We start from the raw sequence: 25,711 nt of genomic DNA, 5'->3' as shown, positions 1-25,711 counted from the left end.
CTTAGCTTATAAATGATTTTTTTTTTTTTTTTTTTCTAGCTCCTTGCACAGCGGGCTGCTTGGGCTGCTGAACCCAATGGACCTGTGCAGACTGGTTCCAGATGATAAGGTAACAGATAGAGATTTATTTCTAAAGGTGTCCCACAAACAGGAAGAGACTGCACCGTTCTTCACTTCTTATTTCTTTGCAAAATATATAGAAAATATAAAAATGTTGGCTTGTTGCTTCGGTATTTTTTCTGCCTAAGTTTTCTTTTCAAGCAGAAATGCCAAGCCTGGAAATTGTTGATTTTGTAGTGGTTTTGCTGAAGAGTCAGTGGAGAAATAAGAATTTTGTCAGATCTGAACTAAAGGGCAAGGAAACATATCTATTCCCCTTACTGCTTCTCTGCTGCTTGAGCTAAACTTTTTTTTTTTTTTTTTATCATAAAGCAGACAAAAGTCATTTTAACAGAGTAGCAAGAACAGAAATTGATTCTAAGTTAAATTTTTAACCCACTGCTATATTACTTTTATAGTACTACTGCAAGATTTTCTGTTTCCCACAGAAAGTTCAGGAAAACAAATGCTTGAAATTCAGAATTCATAAGCAAAAAAAAAGCAGGACAAAAAATATTGTTTAGCAGAGGGCATTCAGCTTCTTTTCGCACAAGCAGCTAGCAATGGCTGTCTATTTTTGCAATAGCAAAAGCTGTTCTTGCAACTTGAAAGCAATTTTTAAGGATCCTAAATTACCTGGAGAAATAGAAAGGAGGACTTTCAGCTTCCTTTCTGCCTTTCACTTCTGCGTAGATTTTTCTTGTTTGAGGACTTTATTGTTTGAGGATGCAGGATATCAATCCCTTGAATTATTTATATATTTCATGAGAGGTTTGGAGCCAACCTTTTAGACCCAAATCCACATTTGGCCAACGTGCTTTCAGCTCGCAAAGAGGTTTTTTTATAACGAGCTATTAAAATACTGTCTCAGTGCACTTGTCCCTGCAGAATGATGGCAATGATACAGCACCAAAACATGGGCAGTCCCTGCAGCTATAGGAATCTCCAGGGAAGATTCCTACATTTCCTATAGTGTCCTATAGACTATAGGCTCCTACAGAGCCTCCTTCCTAAGGGAAGGGAAAGGAAGGGAAGGAAACAAGCTTTGGGCTTCCAGGAGAGCCCATGGCCCCCCAGCCAGTGATATTTATTACTTCTTCCCTATGCTAAGAAGTGCTGGTTGGCACACACACAGCCCTACTTTTATCTTCCTAAGATGACTTTTTATTATGTTGCAAGAAAAAAAAAATCTGTTTATTGTTATAGCCTGCTCTCAGCCATGTGTTTTGCCCTTGGCTGAATGCACTGGGCTACCACTCAGCCAAAGCCCCTGTAAAAGTGCGCCGGATTTGGCCCACCGTATTAGCAGAGGCTTTGTCTGCACTAGTAAATCTAAACACAAGCTGAAGCACCAGCCCGTCTGTCATCATCTGTACTGCCTAATTGCTAGCTAGGGTTGTTAATTGGCTAGGAAAATAACGTCCAAGCAGTCCTTTTGCTGCCAAAGGCACCACGGCTGTGATTCATGGTGGGATGGCAGTGGCTTTTGGTCACCAACACAAGGGTGATGCTGGCACCGATGCAGGGGTCTCGTCTGCTTGCTGCACAGCAATTTTCAGCAAGTTTCCCCTCGCCCTAGTGCCAAGCTGACAACTTTTGTGATGATTTTTGGAAGACACACCTTCTACAGTTCCCATTTGGCCTCACGGTGCTCAAGCGAGGCTCCATGGACCGGATTCTGCGTGGCCTGAACTGCGATAGATTTACACAGGTGACATTTCAACATCAACAAATCTGAGGGAGATTATAGGATGAACATCCACCCTGAAGGCAACAGGGGCGGCCAAACCTCTTGATGAGACCATACCTGTGCATTTTATACTTGTGACCAGGAAAATAGGAGATCAGGTTAAGGAAACCAGCTCTGCTATTGAAATGCCCCTGTTGAAGGTGCTCCAGAATGGATTTGGTCCCTGGCTATGACGCTGATTTGAAGCAAACCATGCTCTGTGACTGATCCTAGCTGCTGTTGACATGTAAATTATCTCTGAGGGTGTGGGCTAAAGCCCAGGATTCGCTCCAGGTTCAGCAAAATGCACCCTACGGAGTGCAGCACCGTTCCTGGCAGGAGATGGCATTTCCCAGTTTGCTGCTGTGTAAGGAAGGGGAAGCAGCTCTGGCACCAGCTTGCTCCAGGCCTTGCTACACAGACCATGGCTGTTCTGTGAGAGCAGACTGATCCAGATACCAAAGTTTGCTTTGTCCAAGGAGAAAAAAAATAGGCTGAGCAAGCCCGTGAGGATGGCAGAGGTGTCCTCCACAAGAGCGTGGCACTCTGCCCATCCGCACCTCCAGATGTCTCCTCCATCAAGTTAAGCATCCCTTCGAAACCTGGCAGCCCCCAGACAGCCATTCCCTGCCTGTTATTTCAGCAAGTTCTTGACGAGCCGTTTTGTTTTCCTTTTACAAGGGGACCTAGCAGAGCGACCTGCTCCTGATATGAGCCTGTTGGGACTTCATCACTTGGATTCCTCTCCTTGTGAGTGCCTTTAGAGATGCAACACGTCTCCCTCCTTAGCCATACTTTGACGTGACACTTGTTTTTTATTTTGCAGCTGGGTGTTGGCTCGCTTTCCTTTTGGTTGAAACCCTTCTTACAACGAAGCTGCTTTCTTCTGCTTAATGCCCACACTTCCAACACACCTCCTAAAGCCTCATCATTTCTGTGAGAGTGGGATCTATTGCAGATGATGCTTTTAGACGAGAATCAAACACTTTCTTGTTATTCACTCAGTGCATAATAGATGCAGTGAATTCCACACACGCTCCTGTTCACTTTGCGGAGGCAAGGGCAAAGATAAGAGGACGTCTTGGGGATGAACAGATGCTCCCGGTGTCTGGCACCTACCTGTCCAGGGGCTAGGCTGTGCAGTAATTACGTGGTAAATACACCCAAAGTCGTTCATCAGAGATTTGCTATGTCTCTGCTACAACCTACCACACCCACTCCCCTCTACTTACTATCCCCCCTTGGAGCATCTTTTATAAGGACCCCTCTAGTTCCCAGCTGAGGGCTGGCACGTCATCGCACCATGCAACAGAAAAACATTTTGTTCTTGAGCTGTTCTGGATGTACAGCAAGCCAGCCAGCCTTCACAGCCCATGCTTTTCAGCCAGCTATTTGGCTTCCTTCAGCTATCAAACGGGTGTACTGAAGCAGATGAGATTGCCCCAGATTTACACAGGTAGGAACGAAAACATTGCTGCCTGGGATTTTCAGATGACTAAAGTGCCTTTGTGTTTTCAGATCAATCTGCCGGAGAGTGACAGGTGCAGCGGAGAGAAGGAAAATTTCATACTTGGATGTCACTGCAGAAATAAACCGAACCCAGATTATAAGGGGAAAGTAATTGAACACAGTTTGGGAAGGGGGAAAAAGGGTAAGTCATTCTCTGGTCTGTGCACAGACGTTTATTAATATGGTATTCAAGAGAAATGCTACTCTCCCTTTGCAGTATCTTTTGCACAAAACCCTAAAGCAAAATTGCCTTGGCTCTGTCAGCACCGAGATTGCTGCTTTTATTTAGCACCGGCTCTGGTGACATTGGGCTCGCCGGGTTTCTTGCCCCACATCTGTCCAGTCCCACCTGACACAGTGGCTCTCTGGGGATTCAGCTCCCTCTCCAGGCTCAATGGGAGACTTCCCCAGGTCAGGAGGGCTTTGGCCCGTGTGGGTTGTGCCATTTCCCCAACAAGAGCACAGCTCTGCTGCTGAAAGGATTTTCTGGCCAGCACAATCGCATTTCCACGAGGGCTTTTGCCAGCTTTGCTGTATTGGTCAGGGCAGAGAGCAGGCTGAAGGTAAATGACAGTCTTAGAGATAGGGCTGTGCCAGAAAAACTTTTAGTGTGGCTTCGCCTTACAGGCTGTCATTCAGGTGCTGTGTCGCTGGTTATTTTTAGTCTGCCTTTGCAACACGCAGGCCTGTACCTTTCTCATGAGTAATGTGAAATCTGCCAAGTTCAGAGTGCACATTTTAATTAACTCAGTGTTTGCTCAAAAGAAAATGATACCGCTGCACTTTAATTTGATAGCTGGAGTTATACTTGCTGGGTGTTCACTCCTGACCCGCAAGCCCTCATATTTAAAGCAAGGCTGGGGGGGAGAAAGACATTTTTGGCAAGGAAAGTGCTGCCTTCAGGCTATTAATGCATCTTAATCCCCAACAGAAAATGAAATCACTTTGGGCAGGTGCCAAACAACACAATAACTTCCCTCTGATTTCAGGGAGGAGTACTTCTTGAACAGCCTCTCTTGCATGAAGTAAGATCTAGACTCCCGGGGCTCGGTTCTGCTCTCAGTTTACATACATTTTACACCAGCACAAAGGCGGCGTCTGAGTAGAGTTTCCCCAGCTTAACAAGAGAAATCCAGCCCTCGTTGGTGCTGTTATTTATTGCTTGTATTACAGCTCGGGGCCCGTATTTACTGTTGCTGGCACTGGGCTTTGTGCCTGCAGAGCCAGTGGGCACATTTTTCATCTGATTGGGCTTTTGAGCATGATTACCTCTAAACTCCATCATTTGCCAGTCCCCTGATAGCGTGACTCAGGAAGAAAGATGTCTGAGCCTCTCCCTGCAAGGCAGAAGGTTTGCAACAGCCATCAGGCTGCTGAAAGAAGCCAAACAGCAGCCTCTTTCCCACTGACTTCTCCCAGGGTCCTGCATGGTCCTGTTCAGCTGATCTGCTGCTGCAGCGCTTCTCTTCCTCCTCTGCTGCTCCCTCGGAGGCTTCTGGCCACCTCTGACCTGTCAGATGGAAAGAGGAGACCCCTTTCAGTAAGCCCCACCTTTCCAGAAGTCCAGCAAGAGGACGTATTGGGCTGTTTTGTGTGGCTGTGCTGTTGTGGCTGGATGGGAGCAAAGGGAGGAGTGATTTATGATGGGAGCTGCCTCGCTGGGGTGTGCGCACACGCACTCCTCTTGCTGAGGTCTGTGCAAGGAGCCAGACCCTGACCTTCACAGCCCCCCTCGAGCGCTTCCCCTGCTTCTGCTTTGGGGTGAGCAGAGTCCAGTTTCTGGAAAAACAGCAAAAGAAGTGGGGTGGAGCAAAGCCTTTTGTGATCCGTGGGGACTGGAGAGGCTGCAAGGGCAAACGGGGTGACATAATGCTGTGGAGAGAAACAGAGCACGCATGGAAGCTCTCCAAAGGAAAAAGTTTATGCACAAGCCCAAATTTTCTAGGAAAAAAGCCCCGGGCAGGCTGAGACAGATAGTGAGTGGATAGCTGAGGCAATAACAAAAACTGCCTTGAAGATGTGCTGAAGGATAAGATCTTAACAGGACCCAGCCAGAAAGAGACACAGAGAAAATCAGGAATGAAGAACAATTTAGCATTTGAACAGAGGTTGTTTGGACAACACAGGCATCTAGGAGCCCTTGCTAGTGCTGGACATGGGGCGGTACCTCCTAAAACAGAGAGGCACGGACAGCAGACAGGCATGCACATCGCTGAGAGAAGAAGGAGCGAGCAGAAAGCCTGAGCCACATCCAGGTTTTAAAGGGAAGCATGTAGCAAAGGCACGCCAGCAGGACACTGGTGCAACACATGGCATTGCGCAGAGCCCCAAGCGGGCTTTGCTCTCGGTAGTCTGTCTGCGTGAGGCAGGCTAAAGGAAAAAAACACATCCTGAACCACCCCGAGAACTCCACCGTGAGAGTGGAGCGACGCAGAGATGGCCTGTTTGGCACAGCAGGGAAGTACGGGGTTTCATGCAGATATATATCAAAATGTCGAATATCTCAAGTTCTGTGCTATAGAAATGCCAGCAAAACCAGTCCTGGGACCAAAAGCCTTCCGTTCCTGAAATCTGATAAAACAATCCCGGTCTGCTGGAGGAAATGAAATACTTTACTGGATTTTCAAGGCATGGGGTAAGGTGGAAAACACACTCTGCTGCGAGGGAATTGATTCAGCAGGAATTGCTGAGGATGACATCCCCGGGGTCCCTCGGGATCCCCTTGCCAGCACAGCCCCTCCCTGCAACAGAGCAGCAGCCACCTAGAATTATGAACCCGGTTGCACCCACCACTGGCACGACTGAGAAAGGACTGCAGGAGAGAGCCCATGCTGTAGCTAAAGATGGATGAGAGAGTGGAAGAAGCACTGGGCTGATTTTGCACAATAATCACAGGAAAAAATGGAGAAACCTCATTATTATCCGTAGCTGCATAGACTACTGAGACACAAAGAAAGCCATAAGGAAAAAACGGTGCTATTTACGGCCCAAGATGAGGTCACCTATCTGTTCTCTACAGCAAATGCACGCCGTGTGCTAAACATTCAGTCTGGGCACTGGCAGTCTGGGCTGGACCAAGGAAGCAGGATGCTGGTGACTTTAAGAAGGCAGAACTTCAAGTGCCTGCTTCTTAAAATATCGCCTGTCTTAGAGATATGCCCCAAATTATTCACAAAATAAAGACTGTGAAGAGCTGTAGCCACTCCTGATGATATTCTTATGCATGACAGACCCAGAGAGAAACATGACAGAAAAAAAAAAACACCCTAATAGCATTACCTACGAGAAGCAGGGAATGTATTCTAAAATTAAGCCACAGCAAAATGCAAATCCACCCAGAGGAACTGAATTGTTTTGGCCACACTGCAGAAAGAGAAGGCATCAGGTTTGATTCAAAATGAAAACAGCAGCGAACGAACAGCAGCCTCCCTCTGGAAGTCAGCAACTGCGCGAGGAATATTGACGCAGCCCTCAAGATTTATACCCCGAATAGCATAAATTCACTGCTCATAACTGGGGAGAGGGTACAAATGAGGAAGGGGTAGTACAAGGAAACAGTTGCTTTGAAAGCGGGCTAAATCATGGTGAAAGCAAGGAAAATACCACTTCAGACAGGTAAAGTAATAGGAAGAGCTCTGGTAGCACATGGATGAACTGAAGGCAATGCTGCAAAGCTATTTTCCTAGAAAAGCACTATCTTGCCATTGCCTGGATGTCAGGATTTTATCTGTCACCTACTGGACGACAGGCTAAGACTGTAAGTAAATCACAGGCCCCTAGGAAAAAAGTTCTTCACAAGCCTCATGCTTCTGTACCACCAAGCCACATCATTCTAAAATCAGAAAAAAAAATCAACTTAAAAGTGAACAAAATAATCAAGGAAGTCAAATTCTTCTAGAATGACTTCAAGGAAGAAGCTGTTTCAGGAAAGAAATTTCTTACAGACTAAGGAGAAAAGAGGAGGAAGAGTTTGAGGAGGAAATACGTGTGAAAGTCCAGCACTACAGTGCCTACAAATAAGTTATTAGAAATAGTGAGAGAAGCAGAGTGTGGGATGTGCTGGATTTTAGAAAGAAACAAGGAAAGCAGACTGACCTGCTCAAGACTAACAAGCTCCCTTGGCTCTTGCAGGCTGTTGGAATGAGAAAAAAAAAAAAAATGTCTGCAGAGAAAAGGCTAAGGCTGAAGGGTAAGGACAAACAGTGATTCCTAGGAAAATGGATACAATGAACCGGAAAAAAAAAAAAAAAGGTTGGTAAGAGGCATTTTGCTGTAGTGCCTTGCAAAAAGAAAGTAAATGGTAAACATAATTTTTTGACATGGCTTGAAAGCATGAGTAGAAGGAAATATCAGGCATTGTGGCTCAAATGGAAGCAGTACTGCAAGGAATGAATCGTGTGTTGTGTTATTGGCAGCAACTGACAATTGCTGTATTCAGTACAGGGGTTACCACAGCCTGCTTATTGTGAGTTATTGTCAGGAGGTAGGTTTTGTTTAGCTACGCCATTAGCTAACATATTTTCCATCAGTGTGGCAAATCCCACAAAGACAATATTAACTCGGTCTAGAACAATGTCTGCGGTTCTTCAGACAAAGATAGCGGGGTGGGATGGCTTAGGAGAAGTCCCTGGAACATCAAGTGCTGCCTGTGTGATCGATGTGTCAAGCGCTGGGGTCATGAAGAGCCCGGGAGCCAGCTATTGATGAAGACATGCATTGAATTGTACAGCTAATGCTGGTTATGATTTACAGTTTCTGAGCTGGCCTTAGAAACATTGTCAGCAGCAGGAAGGCCATTTAAGCCAGAAGGGACATGCTCATCAAATGACACAATAGAGTTTATACGCAATAACAAGCTCTTCTTCTTCCATCCACTACCTCCTCCAGCTGCCCCTTATTTGAATCAAATTACAGCATATGTTATCATCTGAGCTTCTTCATTTGTAGAGGGGATGTAGAGATGGGCAGGTAGGTTTTAAGACTGGAAGTGGTACTGGGATCCAGTTTCCTCTTGTATGTGCACACCCATGTATGTGGATCCAAACCATAATTCAGTGGATGGATGTTAAGTACTTTACAGATGAGCAAATTAAGGAAGCATTAGCTACAGGATTCGAGGGAGAGGTGACAGGGGTGCCAGCCAGTGACCACTGAAGTCCTGCGTGTGCTCCCAGTGCTCAGGAGGGTCCCAGGCAGCCACCAGGCAGCTGCAGAAGAGCCAGGAGCTGCCTCCTTCCCTGGATTAATTCCTAAGATGTGGAGCAGGAACTAGAGACTAAGAGGGGGAGACTTAAAGTCAGAGGCACTGCAGATAACACAGGATTATGTTTGCTGGGAACACTCCACATTTACTACTTGCAAGTTGAAGTGCTTTAATCAAGCAGAAGTTGAATGCTCAGGACATTGGGAGACAAGTGAAGTTTTGTGGCTTTGAGCTACAGGTTCTCATCATCTGTGATCTCTTTAAGGTGTTCTCTGCCTCCTTTTCCACACTGTAGATGAGGATGTTCGATGGTACTGGTTCCAGTATTGCCCCCCTGAGGAATATTACTCCTCACTGGCTTCCTGTTAGGCTTTGAAACATGGACCACGACACCTCGAGCCCACCTGTCCAGCCTGCTTTCACCCACTTTGTAGCCCACCCATCTAGTCCATCGTTCCCCATTGTGGCTACAAGGCTGCTATGGGCCTTTGTTCTAGTCATTCAACGAGACCAGCTCCTAGGAGGAATATTAACTCTACCCTAGCCAAAGCCAGGGCACACACTTGGCCACATCTTCTCTGCTGGCAGGAGATCAGCTGGATTAAAGCTCTCTGGAAAGTGGTGGAGTGGAGATGCGGGGCCAGGAGTTGCACATGGCAGTAAAACTGTCAGGGAGTTGTGGCGAGTGGCCAGAACCACAAGCTGCGCTGTGCCAGTCACAGATGGGAAGTGGAAATTTGTGACGTTTTGTACTTCAACCCAAAATCTGAACAGATTTTCAAGAGACCACATTAAAGAAAAAAAAAAAAAAAAAAAGATTGTCTCTCTCACCCTGGCTTAAGGATCCTGCCAAATTTCGTAGTCTTGCTGCAACCCTGCAAGCGTGGAAAGAGAAAAGGAAAGTCGCAAAATGGTAGGGGAGGAGCTTTTTTACTTCATCTTAAGGAATGCGTCAGGCTGCCAAGATTTAGGAGTGTGAACTCCTCTGTAAAATCAAAGGAATGAGAATCCAGAAATTTCATCCAGGCTCCGCTGGCTATTTGTAACAGTTAGCCAAAGCAACCAGGTAGCTGTAGCTCAAAAAGTTCTGGTGTTTGTGCTGATAAATCCAAACAGGGAGCAGGGATCAAAAGGAAAAAAAGGGATCCAAAGGAAAAAAAAAATAAATGGAGATGCCTCCTCTCTCTAATCTAAAGTTCTTGCTTCAGCTATCTGCATTTCTACCCCGTTCTGGAATGGCTGGAAAAACAAGTCTGTGCTGTTAAAACTATTCTTTTCCCAAGCCTTCTTTCAGAAAGCAAGGATGCTATTTCTGTAAGAACTTAAAAGGAAATACATGTCTGAGACGGGGAGCAAGAATGGAAAATTTCAGTACAAACGGTGAATGTTTGGCAGTTGGGAGCCGGCGGGGTTTTGTAACACGCTGTAAGAGAGGGGTTGTCTCCTTGGCTCTACCAACAGGCACGTTTCTAAGGAATAAAACTGTACCTGTTGTAATGGGTTTTTCTTTTGCAGAAAATGCTCCAAAAGAGCATATAGTGGAGAAGCAGCAGTTATTTTTCAGGCAGAGTGAAGTGTGTTCCCCTAAATATCTGTCCCTACCTCCTCTTTGTTTCCCTTGTTCCAGCCCTGGCTGAACTCTCTCAGCACAACTTTTTCTTCCTCTTGCTGCACTCAGCCTTCCCAGCTCCAGCCCACTTCCTTCTGCCTTTATTTTACCAAGATCACTCTTGCCAGCCGTGTGGAAAGGGAAACAAATATCCTCAGCTTGAGTTTTCTGTGCTCTAGGGGGCTTGGAAATGATGGGAAGCTTTGGTTACCTGTCCACGAGGAAGGTCTGCTGATGGTGAGCACTGTCATTAGAAACACAGGGTATGACCCAAAAAGTGTCAATTTCTCTGCAGATAATCCATTGTTTTCCCCAAGGATGGGTAGCTGATTTTCTCAAGAGGGCTTTGCTTTATTATGTTATGAAGCTTATGGTATATATACAAATGCTGAAAGGAGGCCTTACCACTACAAAGCAGCGTTTTTATTTGAAAGGTAATCAACAACGTGAACGTAAAAGGGAGCTGATGGCATATCTCCAAGCCATCACATCAGTTGGAGGCCACTGAGATGTCCCGCACACTTTCTGCATGCTGGGTGGGCACATGGGTATCACCTCTGTTCTTCGCAGGTCAGCTGAAAGCAACAGCAAGAGTTTCTTCAGAGGGTGGACAAGTTTGCCCGTTTGATTCACAGCTGGAGACAGGAAGCCTGTCTCCTTTCCGTGCTCCTATGGTGCTTTGTCAGTCGCCCAGGCAGCTCGGAGAAGGAAGGGCATTTTCCTGCAGTGAAGAACTGAAAGGCAAGGACAAGATGGGAATTAAACGGTTTATATTGGGACAAGCCTCCTGGGGCTGAAACAGGGAGACTTTGGGACTTTTGGGATTCTGACTGAGAAAACAGGACTGGGTCACACCATCACTTGGACCTACTGGGCTCTGTGCCCACATGGCACTGCTCCTCCTGCCCACAGGCATCCGTGGGACACCCAGGCAGCATCCTCTCCTCATGTCAGGCCCTTTCACAGAGGCTGTCGTGGTAAAGGCTCCAGCTCCATTGTTGTTCCTGGTGGGTGTCCATCGGATATCACAGCATGGGGTTTTGTTATTGCTGCTGTTGTTTTAATTTTTTGTTTAACTTTCTTGTTCTGAAAGACTCAGAAAGGACAGATGAGAGCCTTGCCAAGTTGAAATGCTTCAAACCATCAGGACATGGAAGGCTATTTCAGATTGTCCCATGCTCTGCAACAAAACCCCAGGTGACTCCCCCTCATCTGTTGTTCTTCAGGAGCTCTGTACATTGCCCTTGACGTATATTGTCAGCGTGCTGTCACCTCAGCTGTGACAATCCTGCTCTCCACTTTCCTTTCTCTTCCCTCCCCTTTCTTGTGGGCTGATGTCTGTCTCCTTCTGGGTGACACATTTACCTCCTTCACTGAACAGTCCCTCGGGCGACATGTGTGTGCACTTACCGTGTGGTCTGATCACGGGCTGCAGCGGAGACAACCTGTACCTGCGGCGACTGCAGTGTGCCCTCTGCTGTCTTGCTATCTGCGCAGTCCAGCGTTTCTGAGATCTACAGGAGCTGAGCCTCTGTCCACAAGCAAAATCAATTCTGACCCCCCTGTCCTTGTACTCCATTTGCAACGGGTTGTCAGAGGTGTCCTCCCGAAATGAGGACGAAATGTGGAAGGTCCTCTGCAAATGGGTTTTGCATAGCTCTCAAAATGGGTTTTGCCTTGCTCTCTTGGATGTGCACTATGCAACCTGAAACACTATTGAGACCCCAACCCTAAACTTTTGTACCTGGAGGAGTGTTTAAAGGCATTAAAATGTAAATAAATGCAGGTTTTTGAAAAGAAAAACATCCCATGCAGGGGATCGTGTGTAACCTACACAACAGAAACTTCACTCTTTTATCACTCGGTATCACCCTCCCACTGAAGGACAGATAACATTTTTTAAATTCTTCCCTTTCTGTGGCTTTTATCACCTGTCCTGTCTTTACACTCTTTGAAGTCTCCCTCCAGATCTGAATTCTAAGTTTATCTGCCTCAGTTCTGTCATGTTTCCTCAAACATCAGTGTTTATTTTTTTTTATATATATTTTTTTTCCTGTCCCCTGTTCTTGCTTCTTGGTTGCAAAAGCTGCTATCTCTCCTTGAGCATCCCGTATCTCTCCTTATACATGTGTGAGCTGACAGCTGATCTATTGCCTTCTTACCAGAGTGTCTCATCTGTTCAGAACAGATTTCACTCCAGCAGCATATCTTGGCAGCCACAGAAAAATCACCATTGCTTTGGGGAAAATGCCTGATCTTTGCTCTGACTGAACGACGGAACTAAGTTGTTTGTAATTTTGTTTACCATTGCGGCATAATGTTTGCAAGAAAAGGCAGAACAAGATATAACCCCCAAAGGGGAGAGTGAATCAACTAGGTAAAGCAGTGCACCATTATTCTTAGCTAAATTTGCCAGCTTTTCCTTCTGTTGCTGTATCTGCGCTCAAAAATAAAGAAAAGAGGTCTTTAAATAACTTTATGCCTGATCAGAACAGGAGAGCAGGAGCAGGAGCTGGCTCTGTGCAGCTGAATGCATGTTTATTCCCAATGATGGGAGAAATGCAAGTGGAGGAACTTGTAGGAAAGGATTAATGTAGTTATTTACGTGTTTTCAGTGAGCATTTTAGGTTATTTTTAGAGCTGTAGCGAGTTTACACTACTAAGGCCAGAACACAAAATTGAATGATGACCATAACTGCTAATTTGGAGCCATAGCCTAAATTCTAGCTAATTCACAACGCTGAGTAGACTGTAGTGCCAGTCTCAGACAATGATTCAGACTATTTACACCCAAGATCTGTCCAATCCCAGGAAATTTCTCATTTTGGTCAACAGCTCTATTTCAGATCAGCAGTCAACTGCACAGAGAGATCCCTAGAGATATTGAGGGATCCCATGTCAGGGGACATAGATCAGTTGTGCTCAGATCTCATTCCCTTCACTTTGGTAGTTCAATTCTGCAAACAGCTGTCAAAGAAGTACTTGCTGTCCGTCTTTCACCGGCTAACGAGTTGTTTAGAGAATTAATCTGGAGGTAGTGAGATGTGTTACTGGATTTTCCTCAGGCTTAGTGGGTGAAAAGGGCAAGATACACTTGTCAGTATTTGTTTTATATCTTTGCTGTAGCTTTGTTTTGATTCATAGAGTTGAGTTGGCTGAAAGGAGCCCCATGAACCTGCTGTCAGGAACCTAAACTTCAATTCTGGGTGGTTTTGGCCCTTTTTTAAAAAAATCTTCTCACCCAGTGTCTCCTTAACTTCCTTGCAAACGCAAAATAAGGCAGTTACCCTGTTCAGATAACTGAGAGTGTCTCCCAAAATCCCCATGGGGTATGAGCAAGTCCCTGTCATTCTAGGCTAGGTAGAAACAACATCTGGTTTGAACGAAAAGCATAGGCACCAGGGTCTGCATTGAGGTTTGACAACCAATTTAAGGTGCCACACCTCTGATTAATTGATTAACCTCTGATTAACTACCACTGTAACTTTTCAGGGAGCAGGCGGGCCTGGGATACACAGAGAGAGGGCTCGTGCAAACACAGCAGCACCACGGAGGCTGTGGGGGCCCACCCAGCTTAGCGGCCCCCTCTGCAGCTGATTTCGACAGGAGAGGGATCCGTAGCACAGAGCCCGATGCTATTTCAGTAGCTGGTTTCGTTTGCTGGAAGGGATTTGCCTGGGTCTGTGCAGTAAGTGGGTGGCCCAGCTCCAAGGCCTGTACATGGAGCTCCCCTCAGCAGAGGACGATGCTTTGAGGGGGGAGAGAGGAACCCAAAGAGAAAGCCCTGCGTGAATCTTCCTCACATGAATCTTCTTTTCCCCCTCAGGAGCTTCCCACAGTAGGGGCAACATGGACCCCAGATCCAGGGGTCTCCCAAAGCATGAGTAGGCCTCAGGGATGCGACACAAGGCCCCTTTGTGCAGAGTTAATCATCAGCCCCCGTTGTCTACCACCAGTCTCTAACTAGTTCCACACGGCGTGATTATACCTCATCAAAGCTAATTTGCCCAGCTGTTTAAGTGGCTGTACAGCGTACAGGGAGCCTCCTCCCACCGCCAGCATCTTTTTCAGCTGCTGCCCTGCTGAGGATGCTTCAGTCTGGGTGGTCCCAGCAACACCCTGCAGCATTTTTCAGTGTTTTCAGCAGTCTGGAATAGGGTCCTTTCCTCAGAGCTCTTGGCTTCGTTTCCCAGCCGAAGTTACAGGAGTCTTGTGGAAAATGATTTGGAGGACAAGAGGCAGCTCTGATAATGGGAAACGTCTGTGAAGGATTGGAACATTGGCCTGTAATCCCTGGACAAAACTGCCTCATTCAGAAAAAGGGGGGAAAAAAAGCACGCAGAACAAAGATCTTATTTCACTTCATGAAACGAGCACGTGATGTTTTCTCTGGAATGTCTCGCTGACAAACAGGCCCAAATTTTCCAGGGACCAGGGCTTTTATTTAGGCTCAGACGAGACCATAAATGGCTGAAAAGGATGTAAATTCACAGCTTATGTTAATTTGTCATTTCCAGGCTCGACACTAACTCAGCCTTGCCATTGCCAGGTTTGGATTTCCTGAGGAGTGGGACAGTGTGAGAGGCCTCTAACGCCCTAGTCCCAGAGCAAATGGACAGATCTTGTGTGCACCACGTACAGTTTTGCTTGGGGATGGAGTTACGAAGCATGGATCCGTCCAGCTCTGCCCCTGTCACTTACCTGTCGAGGTAACTGGGGACCAGGAGAGGTACGGATAGGTACCAACACCTTTCAGACCAGGTGTTTTGTCTTGAGCAGATGCTGAATGGAGATACGTGCTAGTTCATGAAAGGTACTGCATGGCTGGTCCAGTGGAGAGCTTTTATTCAGCATTTCTGGGCCCTATTGCTAAAAAGCTGCACGTCTTACTATGGGAGCTCATGGGCATAGATATTTAAACAGAGTCAAAGGTTCAGATGCAGCGAACAGACTCCCCTTCTAAGCGTGGGAGTGCTCTAGTGTTAAAGTCAATGAACTTGTTGGCCAGCTGGGATTTGAAAAGGAGATGCCACACTTCCACTGTGAACCTGCTCTCTCTTCCAGTGCTAGGCAGGCAACTCCAAATCGGTGCCATTCAGCTGGAACCTGCTTGTCCTCCTTCCCAAGCCCTCTGATGGTGCTTCCATCCTTTCCTTTTGCTCATGGCTTTCCTGCTCATCTCTTCCAGTCTGTTGTGCTGCCAGAAGGGGATCTGTCATCTCCTTTGCCCCGTCATCAAACGCAGCTCACTGGTCTCTCTGCAGCACTGCCGTGGCCCAGAGAAGGGAGAGCTCCCCCCCAACCCCTCTCTTTCAGTCTCTACTCCCCTCAGACAACTTGTCCAGCTTGCAATAACAACTTCTTATCCATTTTGTCTCCTGTCAGTCATGTTTCCAGTCCCAGAGCTTTTTCTCACACAGGTTGAAAGCAATGACCTTTTCCTTTGGATGGGCTTTGTTTCCAGCTTTGTGTACAGCTATTTATCCTGTCCTTGCACGTCAAGGGCCTGGCATAAATCCTGACCCACAGGGGCAGCTTGGCTGCAGCAATTAAAGGCCAACACGTTCAAATGTGGATGCCTGAAGTCGAGCACTTTCTCCATACTTAGAACATGATTCAAGAGCCTGATTTGCAGGTGCTCAGCACCTGGTGCAGCTGAGGGTGCTTAGCATCTCCTGGGGACTGAGAGCTTGGGCTGGAGACAGGCATTGTACCTCCGTGTGGGGGAAAACCAAAACCCCTCGGTTTCCACTGCTGAGCCCAGTGCTGGGAGGGGGGAACATATGATTTCATAGCATTGCTGAGCCATGACAAGGAGGTAGTCTCTAGGGTGAGCTGTGTTTACTAACACATTGTACATTTTCTTGCTTAACAGAGCAGTTTCTCAGTTTATAGAGTCCCTGAGCTAAAGCTCGTGTCCTAGATCAGTCGCCCAGGCTCACCTTGCCAACTCTCATGCTTTCTCATGAATCACAGAAGAGCCACCCCAAACCTGTGTACTGAATGCTGCAGCAGGCTGTAGTTAAGTAAGGTTGTGTGGACCTCTCCTCCTGGTCTCAGAGATGCCTGGTGACTCACGGAGCTGTTCCACACCCAGTCCCAATGAACCCAGGCACGACTCACACAACTCCAATACATTTCAGGCAGAAAAATTCCTAAATGCCTTCTAGCAGGCATCCCAGATCTCCTGAGGACTGGGACAAAGAGCTAAGTGTGTTTGAGCATGTCCTTTCATGCTCAGGTTGCCCGTCCTTGGAGGAAGAGAAATAGCTAGCAGAGTGTGGGTAGGAAAACCCAGGAACGTTTGTCCTCTGAGCCATAGCCCTGACCCACAAGCAGTCTGTGAGAGGTTTTTGTATAGTCAGAATGTCAGGGGTTGAATTGAATGGGTTGGGGGTATCTGGAGGTACACTCATTTTTCATCACGTAGCTGTGTGCAGGTTGTGCAGGTCAGGAGACATCCCCAGCCAGAGCTGTTCTGCACAGGGTCACGCCCGAGGTCTCTGGGCTCCATCCATCATAGCTGGATGGCATGGTGCTGAGGCACACAAATGCCTCCACGCAAAATCATCCCAGATCTCACTGGGCTTGTTAACTTCGTTTCCATGCACTCCCTTCCCAAAAAAGGCTGCTCATGCTAACCCAGATGCAACCCAGCCCTGTTGCCTCAGCTGGCAGACCTTCATCACCAGCATCTTTGTTTTGGAGATGTCGATTTCCCCTGAGCAATCTGCCCTCATCAGCAGATGCACGAAGCAGCATCCTCCAATGGCTCTTCTACAGCACCTCCTCTGCAAGCAGTGCTGGAGTGGGTTTTTAACATTGCAGGGTGGCAGGGTGACATAAAGCAATTGCTTTATGGCAGGATGGCAGGTGTTAGCACCCCTCTGAGGAATTCTGCAGGACATTTCAGGCAAATATTTAGCTTGTCCCTGTGTGGCAGCAGCGATTGAGAGGTGAGACGAGTGAGTGGCACGCCAAACACTTGGGTTTTGTTGCACGTTGCATTGACGGATTGAAATGGTCTGCGCCCGAGCTCGAGATATTCTGGGTTGATTTCCTGCTACATTCACGAGCACAAACACCCTGCTGTTTCGGCTAATGGTGAAAATGCTCTTAATTGTGTGAATCAGGATTTGCCGGTGGTAGACGACTGCTTGCTCCACGGCAAGAGCTTGTTTGAGACGGGGTGCCTGGGCTTATTGCACAGAAAATGGCAGAGCCGAGTACATCATCGTGGCTCAATGGTGTGGAAAAACAAAATAGCTGAAATTTCATGCTGCCACAGAAATGTCCCGGGTCTGACTGAAAGCTCTGCCAGAAGTGACCTGAGCAACTTCTTGGTGAACATGTCTGCAAAATAAGGTAGATAATGGGGAAGAAGCGGAATGATGTGCTGACTGTTTCCTCGGCTGCAGAGGAGAATGATACCATATTTAACAGCATGTGCTCCACCTTCAAGTGTATTTCCATGGCATTTTTGCAGTTTACTTCAGCAACAGCAGAGTCAAAAGCAGGAGGATTTCACTTCCTCGTGCTACCTCATGGCCTGGCAGCAGCTGGACAGAGCTGGCACGAGGAGCATGCTGAGACAGAGGGCTGTCAGGCTATTCAGGACAGAGGGGCGGCTTCCATGCAGAGGTTTTGAGACAGATTCTCCTTTCGTGCACCATGATTTGTCCAGCTGCTAAGGCCTGGATAAAGGATGTGAGAAAATGACCCCTTGGGAGCCTCCTTTAGGTAAGAAAACCTAAAAATCTCCCCTTGAATAAAGGATACAAAGGCTAATGTTTAAGGGCCAGGTTGCCAAAGGTATTTAGGCGTTTTACTGCTCTAGCTAATGGAATATCTAAAAGCCCAACGAATGCATCAACCATTAGAGACCTAGCATTGGGCTGCTAGTGCCAGACTTGTGCACCCTTTGGTTAGCAATGTCCCCAGTAAAACCTGCAAAATGAAGACCATCTGCTGAGGGGGAGAGGAGAAAACTCCAGCACTTAGCTCCATCAGGTCTGCGCTGAAATAGAGCTTTCAGCAATCACAAGTAGAAATGCTGCAGTCCTGGTAAGCCTCCTCGGGGGAGTCACGACAGGCACAGCTCTCCTCTGGGCTTTCCCTTCCTCGCCTCTCGTGTTCCTGGCCTATGTCTGATGTTTTTCTGGGAAAGCCCCCATGCCTTTTGGCCCTTCCTCGGGCTCTGTTGCAGAGCTACATGTCTGAGTCGCTCACACAGCTCAAGATAACCTGGATGCCTCCAGTCCCACCCCAGCTGAGCCTTCTCCACTACAACCTCAAGCATCATGTACTCAAAAATAACATCCAAAAAATAAATTCCATCAAATAACGCCGCTGCAAATGTCTTGCTCCTCAGCAGGCCAGATTATCGCTCTGCCACTAAGCCCAGCTAGCAAACAGCTCCGGTTTCTCCAATTGCCACCTGAAACACAGCTCGGGCAGGGCGGTCGCTGGCTCGAGCACAGCACCACCAGCCCCTTAGGGCCGCTGTTGATGGCCGTGTGCTTCGTGTGGCAGGGCAGAAAGGAGGGGACGGGGGTGATGTGGGTGGTGGACAGCAGTGAGGTAATGTGGAGAGGGTGATATCATGGTACAGACACAAGGGCTGGGTGAGGGCTTAAGAAGTAATTTACTGGCACGCGTTGTGCCTGGTTTCCCTAGGAAATGAGGCTTACACAGTCACGCTGGGTGTATGTATGTGCACATGCTGTAATCAGGGAGAGGCTGCAGCTTCTGAGTAACCCTTACGAGACACCAGAGAGTCCAGAGGAGTGATATTTACAGTGCCCCGAGAACAGAGAAAGCTTCAGTTGGAGCGTGCACTTTATTAAAAACAGGAGAATACATCCACCCATGAGACATACACTTGTATGAGCCCAGGATTCATTGCTCTGCTTCTCAGGCAACAGCTTGTTACCGAATTTTAGTTGCATGGCCACTTGGGCATCCATGTGTGCATCCCAAAGTTTTCCATCCTGTATGTATAACAAAATGCTTGGCATCGAAGTGGTGGTGCCTGGAAAGGTAAGTGTCACCAGGAATGAAATATTAATGTATGTAATAGAATAATATCTTTCCCGCAGAGGAACGGTTCCCAATTTTTTGGCCTACCAGAGCATTGCAACCTTCAAAATCACAGGCAAGCATCCTTCACCCTTATAAAGAAGCTTTTAGCTGAAAGTATTTCATGATACAACTTCAGTCGTGTAGCCAGCGATGATGAAACACCATCTCCAATATGTGACAACAGCTTGAAACCAGAACAGCGAGTGCTTTTGCTGTCCCCTTAGTCTGGTGCTTCTGATTCAAACTCCTGGTTACAGGTCCATCAGGAAAGAGCAAAGATTCCTGATGGATTTATTTCTTATTTGATTAGCTGATGCACACTGCTCCTTCGCAGTTCACGTTTTCAAATAGTGAAAGCAAGTTCAGTATAAAAGTTAACTTTTCATCAGATACTGTGTATTATAGAGTATGGAGTCTCCTGTGACAGCTGAGATCATTTTGTGCTGCCTGTGATGGGAGAGAAAACGCCCTTCTGCTAACTTGATAAGCCTCCCGATGTGATAGACCTGCTGCTCTACCTGTGGACGGATACTTTTGTAGCTGGAAGGCCATAGCTGGTCGCAGTTTTCACATCCATGCTCCCACAAATCCCTGTGACTCTTTCACTGTTGTCACCTTTCCATGCAGAGCTAAGGACTGGTCACTCACAGTCTGCCAGGATTACTCAGGCCTCGTCTTTACACACAACTTTTATCTGATTTAAGCTGTAAAAATGTCTCTCTTCCCTCATGCTCCTGTGGCAACATTCTCTCCTTCTAGACTAAGAGATGCTTTTTGTTTTTCGCCCTTACCCATCTCCATCTATAAGGATTAACTTGAAGAAATATGCTTTTATAGACCAAATGCCAACTTGCAATGGAAGATTAATCCTTTAACTGTGCTTCCTGTTCAGTTCTTGGATTACACAGGGGAAAAAAAAAAAAAAATTGCTCATGGTGACCTACATAATCCAGCACAATGGCTAATCACGCTTCCATGAGGTGACTGCCCATGTTAGCAGGGAGAGAGCACAGCAGCTAGGAGATGCCTTCTGGCAGCGTGTTCCCAAGCGTGGTGGAGTCACTTGTACCTCTGGAAACAGAGAGCCTCCTTGCGTAGCACTGCTTGAGCAGATCAGGCACCAAGAGGCCAGAAATTAATTAATCTTTTAAAACGTATTTATCATTCGCCACTCGCTTTTTTCTTATTGTGGTGGTTTTATCCGTGTGACTGAGGATGAGCCTGATCTTAAGATGCTTCTGCAAACTAGAGGCTGGCTGAGTTAGCCATAACTCTGCCAGAGCTGGGTCAAGGCAATCAATTCACTCCCAAACAAAGAGGCATGTTGTGAAGGTGAGTTTCAACAAGGAAAAATACGGGACAATGGGAACCATACTGCTCAGCTTCAGCGGTGAAATAATTAGACATCTCTTCAGGCTAGATTTATAGGCCAGAACTGCACTCAGACAGAACTTGCTGGGGAGGGTGCTTTATAAAAGCAGAATTAGTAGCAGTAGTCCTAAAAAGAAAACAGAGCGAGGCAGCAGAGCCAGAGTGAGCACAGTAAAAGTGCACAGCTCTGACCTGATCCAGGATAACTCTCTTCCAAGTTTGTCCCTTCCAGCAGGATGCTTGGTCCCAGTGAAGGACGAGGGAACACACCAGCATCTCCCACAGCACCCGCCTGTGTTCAGGGCCCAGCAGAAAGCAGGGCAAGTTACAGAGCAAGATGGGATTTTTACAGCCAGCAGCATCACTTCTGGTCACAAACAACCTCAAAACTCGAGGAGAAGCCCTTGACAGCTGGTGTCGCTTGCTGTACGAGAGGAGATTTCTGTATTTGAGGCACGGGCACAGCGCACACCCGGCTCTGACAGACTCTGCCTTGCGAGGTCCTGCCTTCCAGCCCCATCACACCCAGAGGCCTCCGAAATTCAGACCTGAGGAGAGGAAAGAAGAGGATCACAGTTAGTTACACGCAAACCAGCACCGCCAGCCACCTCAGGTGGGATCCCACACACTGCGGGCCCTTCAGACACCCAGTTAACCCATTTAACAACCCAGTTAACTTTGTCCAGCTAACACCACAAGGCCAGGGGTTCACACTCAGGGCTTTCCACCTCCCTTCACCCCACGTAAGCCCATCGGGCAGCATCACACACACTATTTTGGGACAAAACCCCATTTCCACCGATTCTTGTGGAAGAAACCCCGCTGCGCCCCGCTTTCCCGTGCTGCCAGAGGGGTCCCCACACACGGCCCCCCTCTGGTCCCCGAAGAGGGGGCCGTGCCCGTGACCCGAGGAGGGGGTCTCCGAGCAGCAGGACCCCCTCCTGGCGCCCCAAAACCCCGCTGAGGGGCCCGGGGGCAGGGAAGGGGGCGGCTGTGGGGCCGGGCGGGCCGGGGAGGAGCCGGGCCCGGGGCGGGGGGATGGCGGCGGGGGTCGGGCCGGGGGTGGAGCTGCGGGCTGGCGGGTCGGGGTGAGGGGAGCCCTCCCCTTCCCTTCTTCCCTTCCCTTTTTCCTTCCCTTCCCTGCTGAGCCGAGCCGAGCCGAGCCGGGGAAGGCGCCCGTCCTGTGCCGCCCTCAGCATGGTGAGCGGGGCCGGGGGAAGTTTGGCGGCTGCCCCACCACCATCACCACAGCCCCCCGGTTCCCCCCCTCTCCCCCTTTTTTTATCCCCCGTTGCTTTCTCTTGCAGGTCTGGAAAACTCTGCCGCTGCTCTGTGCCCTGCTGGCCGCCGCCCGGCTGCGAGCGGAGGTAGGCGGGGGGCTGCGGGGGGCGCCTACAGCACGGGGGGGGGGGGGCGGCCGGGATGGGCTTCGTTAGGCACCCCCTGCCCTTCTCCTCCCCCTTTTCATCTCTTCTTTCTTTCCTCTGAGCGTTTTTATATTTGTTTTACCCCCCCTTTTCCCGCCCTGACCTCCTTTCCCGCACCGTCAGCCCCACAAACTCCCCGACCCCCTTTGTGGGGGCTGCGTTGAAAGCGGTGCCTGAATCCCCCCCCCAAAATCCCCGGCGCTGCAGCCTCCGTAAAAGTGAGGTCAGGGACGAAATATTTGATAATTGTGGCCGGGAAATGTGGAAGTGATTTGAGGCAAATGAACTCAAGCTGGGCTGGGGAGGGCGGCCGAGCGCGCTTTCCGCAGGGTAAAAGCGGTCCCGGCTGGGGGACGGGGTTGGGTCGGCCTCCCGCGCACATTTTTTCGCCCTACATATTTCTCCCAGATGGCCGGCCCCACCCTAGAGCATCACAGTTTGGCTCTGCGCAAAAAAAAATAATAATAATAAAAAAAATGTATAAACACTTCTGCTTCCCTACAGAGAGTTTTCCCCTTTCTCCGCCTTCCCGCCGTGGCAAAGATGGGGGTCGTAGGGGAAAGCTGCGCTTCCTCTGTCCCCATCTCTTCGGCTGAGTCCCTGCAGAGGTGAACAGTGCCAAAACATTGCCAGAATTGCCAAAACATTGCCAGAATTGCCAAAGCATAGCACAAGAGGTGAGGCAGGGCGGCCACCGCCAGCAGACCCCGTCCGGGGAGCTCTGGTGGCAGCTGTGGAGAAAGCCGAGGGGAGCGGGACCGAGCAGCGGTGTGGGCTGGTGTTTGGCAGCTGCAAACGCGTGATAATATTGTAATAGACTTTCTTCTGGAGGCATGACATACTTATGTAGTCAGCATTTCCGTGCGTCCCCCTCCAACGCTGTCCTGAAAGAGCCGGATCGGTTCTATCCGTTTTTCGTAGGAATCGTAAAATAAACTTTAACCATTTCTGGGCAACGTGCAGCAAAACCTCTGTCAGAAGGAAGGGCTCGGCAGCGCATCCGTAAGATGAGTGGTAATAACAGCTAAGTAATAGGGGCAGTGGTCTGAGTAAAGCATCGTGGAGCCAGCGACCAGCAGAAACGCATCAAAGATGTGTTTGGAACTTTGATTTCTGATTTCTCTGGCGCCACTAACATTGTGTCGACTCCTGCTTTTCACCTCGTGTGCTCTACTTAGGAGGACCTGGATGGCTGCCCAAGTACGAGCACTCTTAACGTTTCCGTGCCTCAGTGTCCTCATCTACAAATCGGAAGTAAGAAAAATGTGCAGCCATCATGCTCAAAACTTGCTCTTAAAGGCCAGTTCGTGCTCGAGTGGATAAACGAATGGTTTGACTGCTTTCAGGGGTAATGGTCTGGGTGTCAAACCGGCAAATGTTTTGGTTCAATTCCAGCCCAAGTTCGGCAAAACTTGGGAGTGACAGCTGTGGTTGGTTCCGGTTTCAGGGAAAACTGACACCTCGAACAACTTTTCTATTGGGGCTGAGTCCGATTCCTTGCTGCTGAGTGGTGAGCATCAGTCCGCCCGCAGGAATCACCATCAGGGATATCAGGAGCTCCTCATTTTCTGGGGCGTAGGCTGCACTTGAAAGTGAGCTGCTTGCAATTCAGAGATGACTTTGATGGTCGCTCCCTTCTAGATGTTCTTCGCTACCACTCCCTGGCATCTCTGGCATTTCGTAAGATTAGCGTGGCATTTTCCCATGTGGTTTTCCCTCTCTAGATTGTGGAAGTGATGACTCTCCGTTTCTTGTTTCCGCTGCAGTCTGCAGTTAGTGCCTTTCAGTATGTTCGGCATATTAAGGCTGAGCCTTAAGCTTCTAATCCACTTGTAGGCAAAACTGTACCCGAGCGGTGCTGGGTTTTTGCAGAACACTCATTTCTACGACATTGTTAGGTGCGTAATTAGAGTCTTGAAAGAAAGAAAGAAAGAAATTGCTTCAGTAAATGTTCCTGGCGTGATTTTGTGCAGACTGGAAAATCTGAGACGTGCCAGAACTTGGGAGCTTTTCTTGGCCCGGTTCAGTAATAGTCACAAGAGCAATAGACGGTGAACTGTACTCCTGGGATGGAGGCCAGCCACCAGCTTCAGACAGTGCTTTTTGTCTCTCTTTTCCTGGGTCAGCCTTGCAAGGAGGAGGCCGTTTGCTGGCATTAGCAGGGATGCTGAGGAGGTGAATCTGCTTGTGTTCTCGGCTGGGGCTTTCCTGAGCAGATGCGGGGGGATTTTGGGAAGCATCCATCATGACAGAGGAAAAGGGCGAGGCTCAAAAAGTCTGATGAATGTCTTAGAAGTTAAACGGCAGGCCTGTAACTCGATCAGTCGTTCGTTTCTTGCTGGAGCAGTTACCTAGTTAGCGCTGGAAAGGAGTCCAGTCGCTGTTTGACCGTGTCCGTGAGGTCCAGGAGCACTTCTGGTGGTACCAGCAGTGTGGTGACACGTCCCGTCTGGATACTTCCTTCAAAATAACAACGAGAGTTTTACTTCTTTCACCGTGCCTTCAGCCTGATCCCAAATCTGCAGGAAAGTTACTTTTCGTTGTGGGTTTTAAATGCTAACAAAGATTTATGCCAGCATGAGCATGCTGGTGCAGGCTGTGGATGGATGACCGTGTGCATTCAGATTGATCCCCGAGACCTGTAGCTGTTGCCTTCCACTACCCTTAACCCATTTCTGGCCAAACGAGCCTGCCCTTGGGAAGTGTTGTGTAAACAGTTTAAGCTGGCTTAGCTCATTTTGGCCAGAAAGAGCTAGAGGAGGCAGTCTAGAGGATCTCCTCCCATGAGGACATCTCCTGACAGATCTGAGGGGGTTATAACCCCCAAGCAGCGCAGCGATGACAAGCATCGGGGAGCAGATTTACAACCTTTTCTAATAGCACAGTGTTTGCAGTGCATGCATCTGCTGTAGCCCTGGGATTCGTTTTTTCACCCACCTCCTTTTCCCTTTGTATAATTTTTCCACGTGAAAAGCTGCGAGGGGGTGTGAGAGTTCAGCTGGTCTGCATAAAGCCTCGTGTGCTTCCTCCTGTCTGGCTGTTCGCAAGAGTAAGCCTCCTTTGGTTAATCTTCTCCCACATTTTTGCAGTGGTGAAGACTAAAAGCTGCTGCCTTGATAAATTAAGCTTAATGAATTACAGTTGAGCTCCTGAAGCTCTAGGACAAGGCCATAATTTGGACCTCGAGCCATTGTTTTAAGAAGTATCTATTTGCCTTTGAAATTCAGTGGTAGTCTTGGTGCTTATTTCTGTCCTCCCGGCATTGATATTTGGTCCAGGCAGTGGAAGGGAAGGAGGCTGTGGTGCCTGTCAGATGGGTAGCGCAGGCTGTTTCTAATCTGCTCTGTGCATTAAAACCCAGCAGTTACATGCAACCCGCTAATGTAATAAAAATACAGCTTCCCATGTCTTCTTTCGCAGACTCATCTTCAGTGGGAGGAAAGAATCGCGTTTATTTTTCTCCAGGAGCTGATTTTGGAGTGATAGACATCTTCCTCCTTGGGATTCCGCCCTCGAGCTCCAGACCAAGCCCTGCTGGCGCTGCACCTCGAGGCAATAAGTGTGTTTTAAATGGGGAGGTAGGGCAAAGTGGTTCTGCCCTGTGCAAAGCCTGTTTTTTGTGGTATTTTTTTATTTTAATGTGCATGGTCAAAGAGCTCGGGCAGGCAGGCGAGCCAGGAAGT

The 25,711-nt window shown here is 48.2% G+C and overlaps 1 protein-coding gene and 1 long non-coding RNA gene across 2 annotated transcripts in view; both read left to right on the top strand.

The window, feature by feature from the left end:
• On the top strand, positions 1-12,985 carry LOC137864296 (uncharacterized). Its single transcript, XR_011101411.1, has 7 exons — positions 1-109; positions 2,510-2,578; positions 3,347-3,479; positions 4,327-10,386; positions 11,062-11,156; positions 11,243-11,346; positions 11,531-12,985. It is a non-coding gene; the product is annotated as an uncharacterized lncRNA (long non-coding RNA).
• An 8,663-nt stretch (positions 12,986-21,648) lies between these two features.
• The window catches only part of FSTL1 (follistatin like 1), a 30,516-nt gene continuing 26,453 nt past the window's right edge, over positions 21,649-25,711 (top strand). Inside the window, exons 1-2 of the mRNA XM_068698279.1 lie at positions 21,649-21,801; positions 21,909-21,968. Of these exons, the coding sequence (XP_068554380.1) occupies positions 21,799-21,801; positions 21,909-21,968 (63 nt within the window). The 5' untranslated portion in view covers positions 21,649-21,798. The remainder of the gene's footprint in view (positions 21,802-21,908; positions 21,969-25,711) is intronic.

This window comes from Anas acuta, chromosome 1 (assembly GCF_963932015.1).
Source record: "Anas acuta chromosome 1, bAnaAcu1.1, whole genome shotgun sequence".
NCBI classification, from domain to species: domain Eukaryota; kingdom Metazoa; phylum Chordata; class Aves; order Anseriformes; family Anatidae; genus Anas; species Anas acuta.
Note: the sequence above shows the minus strand (reverse complement) of the source record. Positions and strands in the feature narration are given on the sequence as shown.